Here is a 19,088-nt window from a genome sequence, read left to right on the forward strand (position 1 = left end):
TCATGCACATTAATTGTTGAACAATCTTCCATGATTCACTGTTATCTTTGTTGAATTATTCTGTTGGTAAAAGGGTCACTAGGGTGCAATTGGTTCATTTCAACAATGGAAGTTTGAGTTGAATGTATTGTTCTTAAACTGGACAAGATTAGCCCGTGACTTTTAGACAAAAGGGCTGTTTTGAGCAAACACAGGTGTCCGAATTTACAATCAATTTGGGGACTTTCATTACAATGCTGAAAACAGTTGTCTTGGGAGTAGTATTTACAGTAATGGCATTAACCTTTAGCACCTTGGTGGTCAAATATTGGACAAGGCTGACAAGTGATGAAAGACTTTGTTATCTGATAAGGTGGAGGTAGGTCAGTTGAATTAGGATTAGGACTAGAAATTGACCATTTTTCCTTGACGAAATGTCTGTATGCCTAACAGTAGAGAAATTCTCTCAATATTTTCTTGGGTTTTATTTCTTACCTTGCCATCATGTGGTGCTAGGAGCAATCACTTTGTGGGTGGAATTTGGAGCTTTATAAATGTACTTTAGTAGTAGTACTAGTAGTAGTAGTAGTAGTAGTAGTAGTAGTAGTAGTGCAATATACTGATGAAATAAAATAAGGGAATGCATTGCAGTAAGGCAGAAGAAAGTGTAAGAAAGAAATTTTAGTGTTTCCCATGTGTTTCTTTTTTTTCTGTTCTTACTCACTCACTCACTCACTCACTCACTCACTCACTCACTCCCACTCACCCACTCACCCACTCACCCACTCACTCACTCACTCCAAGTCATCTTTGTTTCTGTTTCATCAGTATATGTAGAAATATGATGATGGCATTTGTAAGTAAGTTTGAATTAATAAAAAATATAATAATAATAAAAGTGATACATTGAATAATATGAAATGTTCTTGAATCAAACATCCATTCCACTAATAGAATGGTTTGGAATGTATTCAGATATTTATGTTTCATATTCAAATTATCTTTGCAATGCTCCAATACCTACTTTTGCATTACAAAAGAAAATATTAATGAACTCAAATTATTTAGTACAATTAAGCTAGAAAGAAATTTTGTACATTTTGACAATATAGACAATATAGACAACATTGAATACCAAATTACGGTTGAAATAACTCTAACTGACATTGTATAAGCAACGCATCTGTTCCGTAAATTAATACGAGTATACAAGTACTCTCCACACTGTTCCCAGGATTGCGGATGACAAAAGAATTCAATATGACCGTGGGATGTATATGGGATATTGATTAGCAACATACTGCTATTGATTCCTGTCACTCCGGGGAGACATCTGTTCCCACTGGCCTGTTTCCCAAGTGTACAGGCCCCACATGCTTGTCACTTACCGCAAGGTACACCAACATTTCACCAGAGCAAAGTTGTATTACCAACATATGCAAATAGTCTTTACAGTCGATACATGTTGTGAGGTCATGTCTTGTTTACTGTGGATTATCTGATGGTAATTACTTGTGCACCTGGTAGGAACGTGTCACGCCGTGAAATGAACACCACGCGTCGATTTCATTAGATAAATGTCAATTTCATGACATCTACATGGACGTGATTGCCATTTGAACAAAGGTGTGGTATTCTGCTGTGGCGATACCGTTATCAAAGATCCAAATTTTGATTGACAAGGAAAACTGTGAAAGAGGATGTAATTTGATTTCGGTGTTTGGAGCATCTCCGTTTCACAGCAACATTCAGATTTGATTACATTTGGATTTAATTTTGCTATAAAAACATGAGCATCATATATGTGTGCTTTGCGGAACAGTATCTGGAGAGGGATCAGCGTGCAGGAAGTTTGCGTGTGTCGTCGGTGAAGTATGTTCGGTTTGATGATACACTGGTGAAATTAGCATCACTACAGCAATAAACAGTGATGTGTGGTGGTAAGATTAGCAACGAGAGATGACTCAACTGCTTTGATGCTGTTCGATTGTGTCATACAAGATGAAATGCACATAACCTAGGACCAGAATTGTTGTGTAATTGATTGCGGTACTAGAGAGTCCATGTGCTATTGACATGCATTATGCAGAAAACGATGCACATTTCATTTCTTGCCTGAGTGCTGTATTGCCAAACTGTTGCACATTTCGCATTCACATCACTGAGGAAGTCGTGACTGAACTTATGGAACTCCGCCTTTAGATGTGACTAGATTACCAGATGATTAGTTTTGATGGAACTTGGAGAGAAAATGGCTAAACAAACATATACTTCGTCTTTATACATGACGGTGGGTATTTGCTTCCATATTTGTTTATGAACATTTAAAAACTTTTTAGTTTAACAGTGAAGGAGGGTTTTGAATAATATTAACAGGTTGTTATCAATGTGTGTTTCTTAATTTATGTGTAGCACGACTCACTAACCTGTGACCCTGTGGGGATTCTGGGTTGAAATAGTTCCCCAGCAACCTTTGCTGATCGTTAGAGGCCACCAAATGGATCGGATGTTCAGACTTGGTGACTTTCTTGATTGCAACAGGGGGGCACGGGTGGCCCATTCATCTAAGGCACCATGATTCGCTGTGCAGAGTTACGTCCCTTGGGCACACCAGAAACCTATGATTGTTGGTTGGAATCCCGGTTCGCCCCGATTATGTTTCTAGGTTTGTCAGCACCATACCCGTGCTCATGGATTTGACCTAAGTGGTAAACGTCTGAGACCTGCATCACTTCGGGCTTTCCTCCCACATAAAGCTGACACGCCGTGATATCACTGGAATACTGTTAAAAGCGGCGTTAGACCAAACTCACTCACGTACCCCAACAGCATGGATGGTTGTTCACAATATCAATCACTGGATTGTCTTGTCCTGTCTTGATTATTATAGGCCTCTGTCATACAGCTGGGATATTGCTGAGTGTGTTTTAAGTGACAAAAAGCAAACCTAGGGGGATCTGGCGACACCATGGGTGGTCAGGCTCGGTGACTTGGTTGATTGTGTGTGATTGTACCCTAACAACGTTGATCATTGCTCATAATATAGATCACTGGTTTGTCTTGTCCAGACTCATTTATCACAGGCCTCCATAGTATTGCTGGAGATTTGATGCCAATGATGGTGACTTGGTTGATTGTATGTCATCGTCCCTTGACGATGTAGGATGTTGGTCATAATATCAATCACTAGTTTGCCTGGTTCTAGTTCAGTCATTTCCGAACTGATTGAAATGGATGGACTATTGATGACTACAGCATTAAAAAAGAAATAAACAGGTTAGGGTCTATTCCTGGACTAACGCTTAGTCTCTGGAAATATATAATTTTGATTGAAACAAGCAACTACATTTAATTGAAAAAGAGCCCCAGTGAGATAAATTCAAAAGGTGAGAAAATCTAGACTTGCTTCATTTAGGGCTCCTGCATTACAGTGAGGTCTGGGCATAAGGGAAAATAATATGGTTCAGGGACTGTAAGACAGTCTAGGTTTCTTCCCTTGATCATGAATTCCAAATAAGTGAACTTTGTATGGTATATCCCACATGACATGTCCATTTCAAAGTGTCAATAGGAACAATATGTATCAGTGTACATTTCATCGTCAATGGACTCCCACTGACCTGAAGGTATTTGGACACACTGAACTTCATTTCAATTGACACACATATTTCATTATGAATGCTCTGACACTTGGAAAGTCTGTTAAACCCAAAATACCAACACCAGTAAGTCTGTCTGCGACTAGATTATACCGACTGATGATTCTATTGGAATAGCAGCATTTGATTGTCACAAAAGTCAGATACATTTCGCCTGATTACACGTTATGTACAAGTAGACTGTTCACCCACTGATTGATGAGAATATAAGGTATATTTATGCGTAGTGCTTGAGAAAGCGCCCCTATCTCCTAGAGGAAGTATGTGTTGTTGTCAGTACCTGTCTATAAATGTGATGGTGTTCCTGTGTATTTGTGAACAAAATAATATCATTTTTCCCCAAGTTTTACTTGATATATCTAGGATTTTTTTTCAATATGTTTTATTATATATATATACAAGGAGCATTTCTTATGTCAGGTTTACTTGATTTTAACTAAAATGACATACTATATATTGAATATTAAATTTAGTTTTAATAAATATTGGTGAAAAAACTTCCCATGAATACATATATTTAATTTCTTAGATGTGATTGAAGTTGAATATTTTTTGGTTAGTTTATTAGAATTTTTCAACAATTCTTTATTTATGTTGAATCTGTTCACTACTCCACCCATATGGATAATTACTTGATTAATCAGCTGACTTTGAAAGTATTTATCTCATATGCCAGATGTTTATCTTATTTTCATTGTAATAATATGTTCATCACATGTGTATGACTGTACCTTACACCCACATAAATATTCAGGTAAATTTGACTCTGTTGGTAAATACTGTTATACACCGATAGTATTACTCATACAACTAATCCTCATAAGACAATGACTCCACTGTGGCCTTGATATTTAGGCGTTGTGTATATTTTACCTTAAGGATAAGATTACAGGTAGGTGTCACCAAGTGGAATCTTATCAAGCAATCTAAGAGATAAGGGTATATTTGAAATATGTGTGTCAGCGGAAGGCTTGATTGATCAAAGGGGTCAAGCAGTGTCAATTGCATTTACACTGTTTTTTATGGTAGTTGTTTGTTGTTTATAGCTTATGGCATATGGGGTTTACAAATTGCAATTAAACTATGGCTGACACATATTAATGATAAGACTATGTAACTTTCTTATTATATCGGGGAAGAGTCTGCTCTGAAGTTTGGAAAAGTACAAGATTATACACATAAACAGTACAGAATGATACTGTGTGTTATTTAAAATATGCTTATTTTGGTTTATATTGAGATGTTCCCTTCAAGAGTAGTTTCAAGGAAATAAGCATCAAAACTACCCTGACAGTATTACCTCTCTTTTTTTCTTTTTGTATTCTGGCAAATTGATACAAAAAATCCATCAACCCTCAAAATAAAATGGTTTGGCTCAATTTGAAGTCTTAAATAACATAATTTATCAATGTTTCTATTTCCAGAAATAGCTTTGCTGATTCCGTGTTAAGCAGTAATCACTCACCTGCTCATATGTTTGAATTGATCTTCTTTCTTACGAAATCACAGTCACAAAGTGAATAAAGTGTAAATTCCCCCCTGGTTGAAACCCCACTTACATGGACTAGTAATTGTTCCTACTCCAACAAAGCTTTAACGCTACTTACCCCGATCGTTATCCCCAATTATGAAGTAACACCCACGTAATCCCCTACCAGTAATTCACCCAGTGAACATTTCTAGCCACAAAGAGTGCACACAAAGACTGCATAACTAAATATAGGAATAAAGATATCGGTGGGGAGACACGCAAATCCCATTTCATCATCACCGTAATAAAGATTAGTAAGTCCTTAACTTGTATTTAACCTAATGTCCAAGAACGATAAACAAACTGGTCTGCAAGTTAACGCGGTATCTTGTATCAGATTTCTGTCAGTTTGGCTTTATCTGTAATTTTCATCTGAAATACCTCCGCGACTATTGTGTGTGACTTATGTCTTGAGAATGTCTAAGCAGGGAGCCTGGCTATGATCGAAGCATTGTCTTTTTACAAGTCAGCACTTGCCTGTTCAAACAGTGGTAAAGCTGTTCCAATCATTAGGCTCTGTTATCGCCTATTGTGAACCTGGAAATAGACACGAGGTATAGGATTAGATTGATTATTCGGAGTCATTTGGGTTTCCAGTCGTCTTTTGATGACAGATGTAGACCGTGTGTATCGGCACCTAGTGGGGGTTTGTGATTTCGGAATACAGATGGAGGATTTTTCAGTTCATGTTAACCATAAGTTTGTGGTTATATGAGATTATCCAGGTGAGGTAGTTTGTAGATTGGGTATATTTGATGTTGTGTTATAGATATTTGTCGGTATGACCATTAAAAAATTTACGTTTTTGTTTTGAACTTGACATTAATAGACAACATGCTATATTTTTAAGACTTAATTATATATGCTCTTTGCAATGCTATGCTCTGGCAGGTAGGGTAGCCTAGTGGTTAAGTCAGTGCTTAATGATACCCATGGCATGGGTTTGATTCCTCATATGGGTACAATGTGTGAAGACCGTCACTCACTCACTCACTCACTCACATTGTGTATGATGTCATATATCTTGTTACATTGTGTGGCCAAGATACTGGGGGGGGGGGGGGGGGAGATATTAAATGTATACAATATGTAATAAAAGGTGTCAAGTCAGCACTTTGTGTTCAGATTATATATAGGCATCAGATTTTGACTATGACTTGTCAGTGCCAGCTTGTTGAGGTGAAATTGGGTTTAATGTCGCGTCAAAGATTATTGCACTTATATGGCGACGTGCATGCACGTGTATGTGTGTGTGTGGCTGCTTGTACTAGTCCGGACTGATGCCGATTTATAGTGCTAGCTCACTGAGATACCATGCCGCAGTTTAACATGAATACCCCACTCAGACACAGTATACTGACTCCGAGCCGACCAGTCCTTGTTTTAGCCCCTTAATGCCGAGCGCCAGACAGGGTAACAACAAGTACAATCTTTTAACGTCTTTTTGTATGACGCGGCCCGGGATCGAACCCTGGACCTTCCGCTCTCCGGGCGGACGCTCTACCACAAGACCACGGAGGCGGTCTGCCAGCTTGTAGAGCATCTGTTGTGGACATGATTAAGTTATGAAACAATATATACTGATGCAGAAAGTAGCTGTATGATATCAGTGAGGTTGATCTACCGCAAAGATAAAGCCTAAGCTGTAGCTAAAGCTAAAGTTCAGTCAAGGTTGTACCCAGCTCCCTCACTTACACATTCTAGTATTTAAAAGCTCTGCTCATAAAAATATTCAAGTGTATATAATTTCTGATTGAATGCCCTTTGATTTTCTTCCTGTGTTTTGTGACTACCTGTAATGTAATACTCACTCACTCACTCAAGGATCATCTTCAGTAGGGCTGCCATGAATACACGAGGCGAATACGATTTGTATCACATTATATAGGGTAAAGAATACAAATATTAATTAATGAATACAATAACAAGTCAGAAGCTGATGTATAATTTGTTATATTCAGTGAAGCAATAACAACATAAATTATATGACATGGTTTGTTAATTATTAATATATTATACATTTATATACTGCACTTATCCAGTTTCTAGTATCTGCTCAAATGTGACAATGACCTGTGACCACAATACTGTCAAATTAAATAGTATAAGAGTGTTGTCTTTTGAAGAAATGTTTGCATATCATATGTTCTTATGGATATTTTTATTTAAATGCACATGCTTGCATGTACACAAATATTCGATTCTAGTGGCCACGACTAACAAATTCAATTCATGAATGGATACGGTTCATTTTACCGAATACACAAGTGAATCATAACAGCCCTAATCTTCAGAGCTTCTTTTCCTGTTTGGGTGGCCCAGTCGTCTAAGGCGCCGCGATTCGCCGTGCAGAGTTGCATCCCTTGGGCATGCCAGAAACCTATGATTGTGGGTTCAAATCCTGGCTCGCCCCGATTATGTTTCTAGGTTTGTCAGCACCATACCCGTGCTCGTGGGTTTCACCGAAGTGGTAAACGTCTGAGACCTGCATCACTTTGGGCTTTCCTCCCACATTAAGCTGACACGCCGTGATATAACTGGAATACTGTTAAAAGCGGCGTTAAACCCAACTCACTCACTCGCTCACGCTTTTCCTGTTTGCTTCCAAAAACTCTTTCCATCTCTTGTCTCTGTTATCAGCATTGTCATCATCGTGATGTCAGTATCTCCCAACAGTATCCGAAATCTTAAAGCTCTGCTCACAAAAATATTCAAGTGTATACAATTTCCAATGGAATCCTCTTTGATTTTCATCCTGTGCTTTGTCACTGTCGGCAATGTAATAATTATCTGTAACACAGCCTTGCCCAAGAGGTTTAAGATAGGTGGCCAGGTTCAGGGATCAAACACTGCAAGCTCCAGTGGTACCCAACCCACATCTCCCCAGAAAGATATACAAGGCAGTTTAGACTGACATCGGAGCCTGACGTGTCAGCCTAGTTTACTCCCATAAAGAAGCGCACAGTATGTCTTTGTTGTGCAGAATCTTGAGTGTATATAAAGTGTCTGGGAGAGGGAATTAAATCATGCTTTCTTCTTTAAGTGTTAGATAGGTGGTTCTTGTTTTTCAAACTTGGACTCAGCTTGTGACACTACAGATCTTGAGGGCTTTAACATCCACATACTTTTGTGTGAGGGTCTCTTTACGCCTTGTTAAATGTCTTTTTTAATAAGGCTAGGCAATTTTTTTTTTATTGCTTATCAGGTCTTAGTGTTGTGATATCTCACATAGGATAATAACATAGGATAGCTAATAACATAGGATATGGTCAGAAATTTAGGGTAGGCCTGGTACCCTTGAGATTTTCTGCTGCAGATCTGGGCCCACATGCACAAAGCATTCTTAGCGCTAAGATGATCGTAACTCCCATACTTTAGCATAGGCTTACATTAGTCTTAGCGCTAAGATCGTTTTGTGCAAGTGGGCCCTTAGGGTCTTTAGCCCCTTGCAACTTTTTACCATTAGGGTTATGACAAGAAAAGAAGTATTTTTGGGGTAATTTTGAAATTGATTCCGTTACCTCTTACACTGAAATGTTACAACATAACCACATGTGACTATATGGGTTTGAAATGAACATTGTGATAGTCGTTGCTGCATTTGAATAGCATAATCTGTTAATAAGGGTGAAAATTGATGTGGCCTAAAAGTTAACAATGTTACATGTGGTTTGATTCTGACATGGCACAGTACATGATGTACTTGTTCTTGTTTACAACTAAGTTTACAACTAAGTTTACAACTAAACTTTTCTGGACAATTCTGATGTCCATGATGCTCCATACTGATTATTTCTAAATGTTGAATAGTGTAGCTACAGTTGGATAATGTAGCTACAGTTGAATAGTGTAGATACAGTTGAATAGTGTAGCTACAGTTGAATAGTGTAGCTAGTTGAGTAGTGTAGCTACAGTTGATATTGTAGCTACAGTTGAATAGTGTAGCTACAGTTGAATAGTGTAGCTACAGTTGATATTAAAGTTAGTTGAATAGTGTAGCTCCAGTTGAATAGTGTAGCTCCAGTTGAATAGTGTAGCTACAGTTGAATAGTGTAGCTACAGTTGATATTAAAGTTAGTTGAAAAGTGTAGCTTCAGTTGAATAATGTAGCTCCAGTTGGATAGTGTAGCTACAGTTGGATAGTGTAGCTACAGTTGAATAGTGTAGCTCCAGTTGAATAGTGTAGCTCCAGTTGAATAGTGTAGCTACAGTTGAATAGTGTAGCTCAGTTGAATAGTGTACTTTCATGAAGAGTGATCCAAATTATTCATAAACATTTTTCATTGGCTTTGCTAGCAACAAGCAGCTAATTATAAAAAGGTTACCAATGGTGAATGCATATGTGCATGTGCAGTGGGCAGGCACTTGGTCAATTCCAACAAGCAATTAAGCTAGGGTTATTATAGACAGTTGGCCTATTGCTGTTAGGCACCCAAGTGTCATGTTTGTCCGGAAGGAGAACTTGGAAGCAAGTAATAATAATCCCAACCAACGTCACTGTGGCGAGTCTGACGGGAAGCCATATTGTGGAGTGTCTGAATTATTAAGACCACTGCAACTTAATGAGGCAACTTGTCACACACCAGGGCATTTCACACAATGTGTGCCTACACGACTGTCTGTGTAATGTATGCAGCATGGTATTTAGGTACATAGGTATGTTGTGTGCTTTTGTGGCCATGTTGCATACAAAGTGGTGTATTCAAAGTTATTGTTGGAGTTTGACAAGGTTGTTGTTTGTGTCCTATTATTTTTCCAATTAAGAATTATTTTTATCATTTGATCACTTCAGATTACTGTTTATACACATAATTGTGTTTTTTATCCAAGTTTGTTTTTTTAGAAAATTTGTGCTGATTTTGCATCTTTTGTTTTCAGAATGTGGGCCGAAGCATTGTGCGACCAATCGCTTTTAAGCCTGTGAACAGTGCGAAGCACATTAGTCCGCCCCAAGGAGCAAAGAGACGACTATCCAATCAGGATGAAGGGTATGGGTCACATGACTATAATCACATGACAGGCAGTATGACAAGTAGCAAGACGATGAACTCCTCGCATAGTTCTCATCATGATGGCAGTGAGAGGTCTACAAGTTTCTCAAGTGACTTCTCGCGACCTCTTGACAGACCTGAGTCGCTGCCATCCCTTAATGTCAGCCGGGTGTCTTCAAACAACATGGAGGTATTTCCTGTTCAGACGCCTTCACCAAGCGACAGCGGAGTTGGTGAACTGGAAGCCATGTTGAAAGAAAAGGATGCTGAGTTGAATACATTGCGCGATGTCATGGACAGAAACGAAAGAGCAATATTTCAAGTCTATGAGGAAAAGAAATCTGGGTGGATGAAAGAAATGCGTGAACTGCGAGAGGAATATGAACGCAAATTCAAAATTCAGCAGCGTAAAAATTACAAAACAGAACAAGTGTTGTCGCTGCAGGTATATAAACTTCAACAAGAGAAGAAATCTTTGAAGGACGAATATGACAAACTGTACCTTGAGAAGGATATTCTTCGAAAAGAATGCAGCTCTTACCAAGACGAAGTCCGAGATATGAAACTGAGGCTGGGAGGTCTGCAGACTAATGGACATCCTACAACGGAAATTAACGAAACTTCAGAACTACGACAGCAAGTTCGAGATTTGAACCAGGAAGTGACTCAAAAGAGCCGTGAGGTGATTACTCTAAGAACTCAACTTCACTCACACGAGTCGGAAATGGATAAGAAGAATAAAGAATTATCGGAAAAATTCCGAGAAATTCTCTCCAAGACGGAAGAGTTAAAATCTCTGAAAAATGAACTTGGAAAATTATCGGCTGAAGAGCCGGAATTTTGTGATGCCGGTGTGCAATCTGATTTGGATGACACAGTGTGTGACACGGAGCCGGAATTGCTCAAACCTTCCATCGTTTCCGCCAGGGACAGAAAAATAGCGGAATTGAAAGACGAGGTGGATAGGTTACGAGACGAAATCCTCGTACACCGTTCAAATTTCGAAAAGGACAAAGAAACATGGTTGGATGAGAAGAACAAAGTGATTCGCTACCAGAAACAATTACAGCTCAACTATGTACAGATGTACCGGAAAAACCGAACACTCGAAGCTGAAGTTGAACAGCTAACTCTAGAACTCGAAAGTCGAGATTTAAAACTAATGGCTATGAACGGTGAGGAATCAGTGTGTTGAAGCGTAGGTGCGCTATTTGTGTGTTGAAGTCTATGGGTGCTATGTGAATTCGCCCTTGTCGAATGTGCCAAAGTGAATTTGTAGATGATTGAAGATGCATTTATATGAATGACGTTAAGTGAAATGTGTACGGAATATTCACAATCTGGATTTAAGCAATTTGGGCAAAATTGGAAAATAGGTAATATTGTACAGACAACTATTATCATTTCAGAGAGAAAAATGGATGAAAAATAACATTGCGTGCAAAGAGTGTAGAAATGTGCCTTTTTTTCATCTTCCTCATCCAACCATTGTTTATTTCAAAGGAACTGCCACAATGATGTGACTTTTTAGATTTGTGCAAGATTGGCTACCGATATATATATAGACATATATGTGGTGCTCACATCTCATACTGCTGGAATACAACTTGCATTAACATTTCCACATTTATGATAAATACCCCACTTGATTCCTAGTGTATTGATGAAACTTATTACTATTAGTTGATTTTAATGTATTTTAATCAAGATTTGAAATGTAATTTATGTTGTTGCCAATCGACAACAATCTGTGAATGCATACTGTTTGTATGTGACTTTTGGGAGTCTGCCTCAGTATAATCTACCAAATAGTAAATTTAATTCAAAATTTTAAACATTTAATGTATTTTTTCACTAAATTTTAATTTTGATGGACCTTTCAAATTTGTATGTCTTTTTTAGATTCAGTATCACTTTTAATTACTTCTGTTCATAAGGTATTTCTTTCAGTTGTCAAGCTGTTTAAAAGAGTTTTGCAGAACCTTATATTTGAATCTCTCAGTAAAAATGTACATTTGGTTTTTGTTTATCATTGAAAGTAGCAAGTATATTATTTTTAAATGATTATTGCTTGCGCATTTTGACTTGATCTTAAATAATTGTTACATTTTCATATTCTTATCCATGGCTTTTTAGTGCTCTTTATAAATGTGTTTATGAATTCTTGATAAAGTGCCTTGGTTCATTGTACTTCAGTATGTAATGTTAAAGATTTCAAAAACATTAAACATATATACAGGTGTTACTTGACATATTTGGTGAACTTCATCATATTTGTATTTAGTTGAACATTTATTGCCTGTTTTCATGGATCATTATTTTGATAAGGGTTATTATTGTCTTTTTCCTTAAGGATTATAGTCTCTGTTAGTTTGTTACATTGCCTTTTATCATATAAATGGCATTTATTAAACAATTAAAAATTAAAAGAAACAATTTGAGTAGTAATGTTGTGTCCATTGTGGTGCATTCACAACAATGGCAACAGAGTTCGTCTTTTGGAGATTTGTTATTTGGGTCTAATTATTGTTTATATATTACAAAAAATATTATCAATTATTTAGACTAACAGTCAGTGTGTTTAAATAATAATAATAAAATTATAGATTTGTATTGAGGCATTTTGAAATACATCTTGTCACGAAATGTTGATTTCGCTATTGACGATGTTGATTTCATGAAATGAATCAGCTTTCAAATGACCAGTAATGTGTACTGTGAAGTCTATCTGTCACATTACTTTGTGATTAGCAACTATTGGCCTGGACTGAAAACATTAAGCATGTCTGGTGTACATTTTCAAATTTATATTCTTGGAGACTTGTTTGTTTTGGTTAAAATTTTGTAAAAATAATAATTCAAAATTCGAAAAATTTTGGATGTCACTCACAATTTTGCTAGAAATGGGGAATTTTCGACATTCAGAATCTTCCTTCATTTAGATATGCTATAGATATAAAAGTATAGAAGACTCAACTAAATGTCAATAGATTTAACGTTTATCCATATTTATTCAACTAACAATAGATTCCCTGCTTGCTTGTCGCTGTACTAACAGGTACATCAGGTTTTAACAAGGAAAGTTTCCTTTGAAATTGATTGCAATTGATGCTAATCCATTTCAAGAATAGGTGGACCAGACATGCCTAATGTTGGATTTGTGCCTTAGCATCCGTGTGCTGGATGCAGATGTCGCCTGTAGAGGCCATGTACAGTGTATTGATATTCAACGACGGCGGTTAGTATCACAATGTAATGTACATTTGCATTTCCCAAAGAAATACTAGTCAGATATGTACAGTTTCATACACAAAATAAAATAGATTTACGATCGAACTGGTCTTGTTTCTTGATAATGTATGAACCACAAGTAATATTGAACAGTGTTTGTTGCAACTTTGGTATATATGTATGGATAACTTGAATTACCGTATTCAACGTAATAAGCGCCCACGGCAACATTTGCTAATATATTGGCTAGTGAAAATCCCAATTGATCAATGTACGCAAGACTTATTTATTCTTGTATAATACGCACTCATGTGTTATATGCACCCTTAATTATGGGCAATTTAATTCTGGAAAAATATACCTGTCGTATATAAACATTTCAGGCTGTCAGCATAAACCACGAAATTTATCTTTTAACTCTGTTTTTTTTTTTTTTACCAAAATAATAATAAGAGCCCCCTATTTCTAATTTTGAGAGCGCCCTGGGCGCTTATTACGTCAAATACGGTATACCCAGTTGTTGCATGTCATTGATTGCCAAGATTATGAATATTAATTTGACACACCGTCAATTCAAAACTGTCTGCTAGCTAAGAATAAAAGAATGGAAATGTGATGAAAATAGTATCGCTGCCACAAAATTTGCAAGTCCTGTGATGGGATTCAAACCTTCTGATCCAATGTTTGTTGTTTTACGCCGCACTCAGCAATATTCAAGCTACATGTATATGACGGTGGTCAGTAAATATTCAAGTCTGGACCAGACAATCCAGTGATTGATACCATGAGCATCAATCCACACAATTGGGATAAGTGACATGCATCAACCGAGTCAGCGAGCCTGACCACCCGGGCCCATTAAGCGCCTCTTGTGACAAGCATGGGTTGCCGAAGACCTATTCTAACCCGGATCTTCACAGGTCCTTCTGATCCGAGGTTTGGATGCCTTGTCCACATGACAAGAGGGTAACTCTAGCAAGCTGAGGAGGTGAAATTGTCATCTGTGAGATCACTCCACGCCCTGCTACATACTTCCCCATCAACAGAAGGCACGTCCCGGGGCCAATAGTAGGTTACTGAGACTTATTTTGCTCCGATTTAATATGAACATGCTCAGCCCCACGTTGATGGGATTAGAACAATGGACCTTCTGATTCGAGGTTGGACACCTTGTCCACATGACCAGAGATATAGTGAGTGAGTGAGTGACTTTCACTACCGGTTTTGACTGACTGAAAAATTGTATAAGGCATTAAGTGGCTAAAACAAGGATTGGTCGGCTTGGAGTCAGTACACTGTGTCTGAGTGGGGTATCCATGTTAAACTGTAGCATGGTATCTCAGTGGGCTAGCTCTATAAAACCAGCATTAGTTCAGACTAGTACAAGCAACCACACACACACATGCATGCATTTTGCTATATAAGTGCAATAATCTTGAATGAGTGAGTATGGTTTTACTCTGCTTTTAGCAATATTCCAGCAAAATCGGCGGGGGACACCAGTAATGGGCTACACACATTGCACCCATGTTAGAAATCAAACCCGAGCCTTCTGCTTGACGAGTGGACGCTTTAACCACCAGACTACCTCACCGCCCCAATAATCTTTAACATGTTAACCCTCATTAGACATCACCTCAAGTCACAAGTGAAAGGAACAGTCTAGTATTTCCCAGTAACCTGCGTGTGTGAATTCTGGACTGAAGCTGCTCAAGAATGCGCGCACTATACAGACGCGACACAATCAAGTGAGACTTGTGCAATGAAGCAGAGATGCACAGCAAATATCAAATATTGACGCCAGAGAATAGTCACTCTCGACTATCTGACGAAAGAGATTCCACTGGTCATAAAAGTGGTGAGTGAGTGAGTATGGTTTTACGCCGCTTTTAGCAATATTCCAGCAATATCACGGCGGGGGACAGCAGAAATGGGCTTCACACATTGTACCCATGTCGGGATTCGAACACAGGTCTTCGGCGTGACAATTGAACGCTTTTAACCACTAGGCTACCCGACCGTCCCTCCCAGAGATATAGACCCTGGCAGCAAGCTTTGGGATGACTCCACGCCGTGGTACAATAGCATATGGAATAATTGCATACAAAACATCACTACTGGGCTGGGGGGACGGGACTGGGAGCTGAGGCGTTTACACAATTACACTAATGGTATTGGTTCAGTTCTCCACATGGGTATATTGTGTGCATGTCAGTTTGGTGCCTCCCTGCCAGAAATTGACAAACACTCCCTCCGGTCAACCTTAGCCTTTATATATAGGTCTTCTTATTATATATAGTGATGTATAAACTATCCCTTTGTCTCAGGGCTGCTGGTACAAAGGTATTGAATGCAGTTGAATTACCACTGATTTAATTCTATCCTTTACATGATTTTATCAGATTCGTGCTTTCCATCCCATCTTAAATCATGCGAGTTGCACACAGATTTCTGTGCAAATGGTGGGTTTGAATCCCAGATTAACCCACCTCCTGCAAGTCGAGATATCCGAGACCTGCATCACTTCGGGCTTTCCTCCCACATCAAGCTGTCACACAAGGTCTGGGTATGCAATACAACCACAGCAATACAACCACAGTCTGGGTATGAAATGCAACCAAGCTGAAGGTCTGGGTATGCAATACAACCACACTTAAGATCTGGGTATGCAATAGAACCACACTAAAGGTCTGGGTATGCAATACAACCACAGTCTGGGTATGCAATGCAACCAAGCCGAAGGTCTGGGTATGCAATGCAACCAAGCCGAAGGTCTGGGTATGCATTACAACCACACTTAAGATCTGGGTATGCAATACAACCAAGCCGAAGGTCTGGGTATGCAATACAACCACACTTAAGATCTGGGTATGCAATACAACCAAGCCGAAGGTCTGGGTATGCAATACAACCACACTTAAGATCTGGGTATGCAATACAACCACACTTAAGATCTGGGTATGCAATACAACCAAGCCGAAGGTCTGGGTATGCAATACAACCACACTTAAGATCTGGGTATGCAATACAACCAAGCCGAAGGTCTGGGTATGCAATACAACCACACTAAAGGTCTGGGTAAGCAATACAACCAGGATTAAGGGCTGGGTATGCAATACAACTAGAATGAAGGTCTAGGTATGCAATACAACTAGAATGAAGGTCTAGGTATGCAATACGACCAGAATGAAAGTCTGGGTATGCAATACATCTAGAATGAAGGTCTAGGTATGCAATACAACTAGAATGAAGGTCTGGGTATGCAATACAACTAGAATGAAGGTCTAGGTATGCAATACAACTAGAATGAAGGTCTGGGTATGCAATACAACTAGAATGAAGGTATAGGTATGCAATACAACCACACTAAATGCCTGTGTATGCAATACAACCAGGCTGAAGGTCGGGTTTAGCATCACTACAAGAATGGTCTGGGTATGCAATACAACTAGACCGAAGGTCCAGGTATGCAATTCAACCGATACTGTCCGGGTTTGCAATACAAACAGGCTGAAGGTTTATGCATTACTACCAGAATGGTCTGGGTATGCAATACAACTAGACCGAAGGTCCAGGTATGCAATTCAACCGACACTGTCCGGGTTTGCAATACAACCAGGCTGAAGGTCTGGGTATGCAATACAACCAGAATGGTCTGGGTATGCAATACAACCAGGCTGAAGGTATGGGTATGCAATACAACCACACTAAATGCCTGGGTATGCAATACAACCAGGCTGAAGGTATGGGTATGCAATACAACTGGGCTTCTGTTAAACAACGTAGCACAATCGCAACCTGACAATTGTTTGTTTGATCTTAATGCCGCACTCAGCAATATACCAGCTATTTGACTACGGTCTGTAAATAATAGTCTGGACCACGCAATTGGGATGAGATGACCACCTGATCCCATTAGTCGCCTCTTACGACAAGCAAGGGTTGCTGAAGACAACTGAACTGCGTGGATATGCATAATTAGTGAAAACACCTTGTTCCAGCATCAGCATCAGGTCAAGTGAAATGTTGTTGCGTTCATGATAATTTCACTCATATAGCAGCCTGCATGTGTGTGTGTGGCTGCTCGTCTTGGTCCAGATTTGTGCTGGTTTTATACTGCTAGCCCAGAGATACCATGCCACAGTATAACATGACATCATTCTGATGTGCAATCGTTTATAAATGCTCTTGACCAATCTCACAACACATTTATATTTTCACAAAATGAAAAAAATATGAATATATGGATTCATTCTTGGGTAAAATTATACATTATGGTGTCAAGAGTTACCTCCCTTGCTGTGCTCTGTCGCCTGCTATGAATCTTTGATCCATCTCCAATAACTGCTCGTTTCACTAGGCTCATTAATTTGTCAAGGGAATAGTAATCTGATTCTCTCTGCATGGCCCTCTCAGATGTCATTCTGAAATAAATATTTTATTGTTTTCGCACTCCGAATCATGGCATCGCATTTCTGCCATTTTGGCTCAATGGTAGAATCATAGCTCTGCTTCAACAATCTTGAAAGGGGCCTAATTATAACAATAAAACATCAGTAAAAACATCTGACAATAATTGAAACATGAAACAGTGTGTTATTCATTATTTTTGCAGGTTATGTTAAGTCGTAGTGTCGCTGATGCGATATTAGAAGGGACTCGACTTGAGCGTCAAGTTGAAATCCAGAAAACATTGGCTTCACAGCAAATAATTGCATACTTAGAAGTGACAAAAAGTATCCTGTTTCTAGCATTAACTGTAACAATCACATCTCTGTATCATCCATCACGGTTAACAGTTGGTCTGGAGAGACTGGAATGAGCCCGGTGACATATAACAGTTGGTCTGGAGAGACTGGAATGTGCCCGCTGACATATAACAGTTGGTCTGGAGAGACTGGAATGAGCCCGGTGACATATAACAGTTGGTCTGGAGAGACTGGAATGAGCCCGCTGACATATAACAGTTGGTCTGGAGAGACTGGAATGAGCCCGGTGACGTATAACAGTTGGTCTGGAGAGACTGGAATGAGCCCGCTGACATATAACAGTTGGTCTGGAGAGACTGGAATGAGCCCGCTGACATATAACAGTTGGTCTGGAGAGACTGGAATGAGCCCGCTGACATATAACAGTTGGTCTTGAAAAACTGAAATCAGCTAGTTTTGTCTCGGTAGACTGGATTTACAAAAGAGTGTGCATGTTGTTTAACAAGTATAATACTGTTTTTTCGGCACTTATTAGTCTTGTCTAGAAAACCAGTGGTTGATACCACAGGTCATGCCATTAATGGACAAGGACAGTAAACACAATCATTATTTACTACAACTTGGTACACCGGTGACCTTGTTTTGCCCAACATTGCTCCCAGGGGCTCCTACAATTAGTCAATTCAACTTCAAGTTGGCCAAACTGGGTCCATAAGCGTGTTTGTGTGCTGTTTGTGTGCCGTTTATGTGCTGTTTGTGTGCCTTTTGTCATTCCATGCAGTGAGTGAGTGAGTTTGATTTTACGCCACTTTTAACAATATTCCAGCAATATCACAGTGGGGGACACCAGAAATGGACTTCACACATTGTACCCATGTTGGGAATCGAACCCGGGTCTTCGGCGTGACTAGCGAACGCTTTAACCACTAGGCTACCCGACCGCCCCTCATTCTCTTGCAGGGAGACTTTGTAACAATAACAAAACAAG

The 19,088-nt window shown here is 39.0% G+C and overlaps 1 protein-coding gene across 6 annotated transcripts in view; it reads left to right on the top strand.

The window, feature by feature from the left end:
• Positions 1-13,493, top strand: part of LOC124143390 (leucine zipper putative tumor suppressor 2 homolog) — a 107,632-nt gene extending 94,139 nt beyond the window's left edge. For all 6 annotated transcript variants that reach the window (XM_046512358.2, XM_046512356.2, XM_046512355.2 and 3 more), the window contains one exon: positions 10,048-13,493. In XM_046512358.2, coding sequence (XP_046368314.1) covers positions 10,048-11,355 — 1,308 coding nt within the window. In that variant the 3' untranslated portion in view covers positions 11,356-13,493. The remainder of the gene's footprint in view (positions 1-10,047) is intronic.
• The last annotated feature ends 5,595 nt before the right edge of the window (positions 13,494-19,088 follow it).

Source organism: Haliotis rufescens, unplaced genomic scaffold (genome assembly GCF_023055435.1).
Source record: "Haliotis rufescens isolate VD_foot unplaced genomic scaffold, xgHalRufe1.0.p SCAF_12, whole genome shotgun sequence".
In the NCBI taxonomy this organism is placed as follows: domain Eukaryota; kingdom Metazoa; phylum Mollusca; class Gastropoda; order Lepetellida; family Haliotidae; genus Haliotis; species Haliotis rufescens.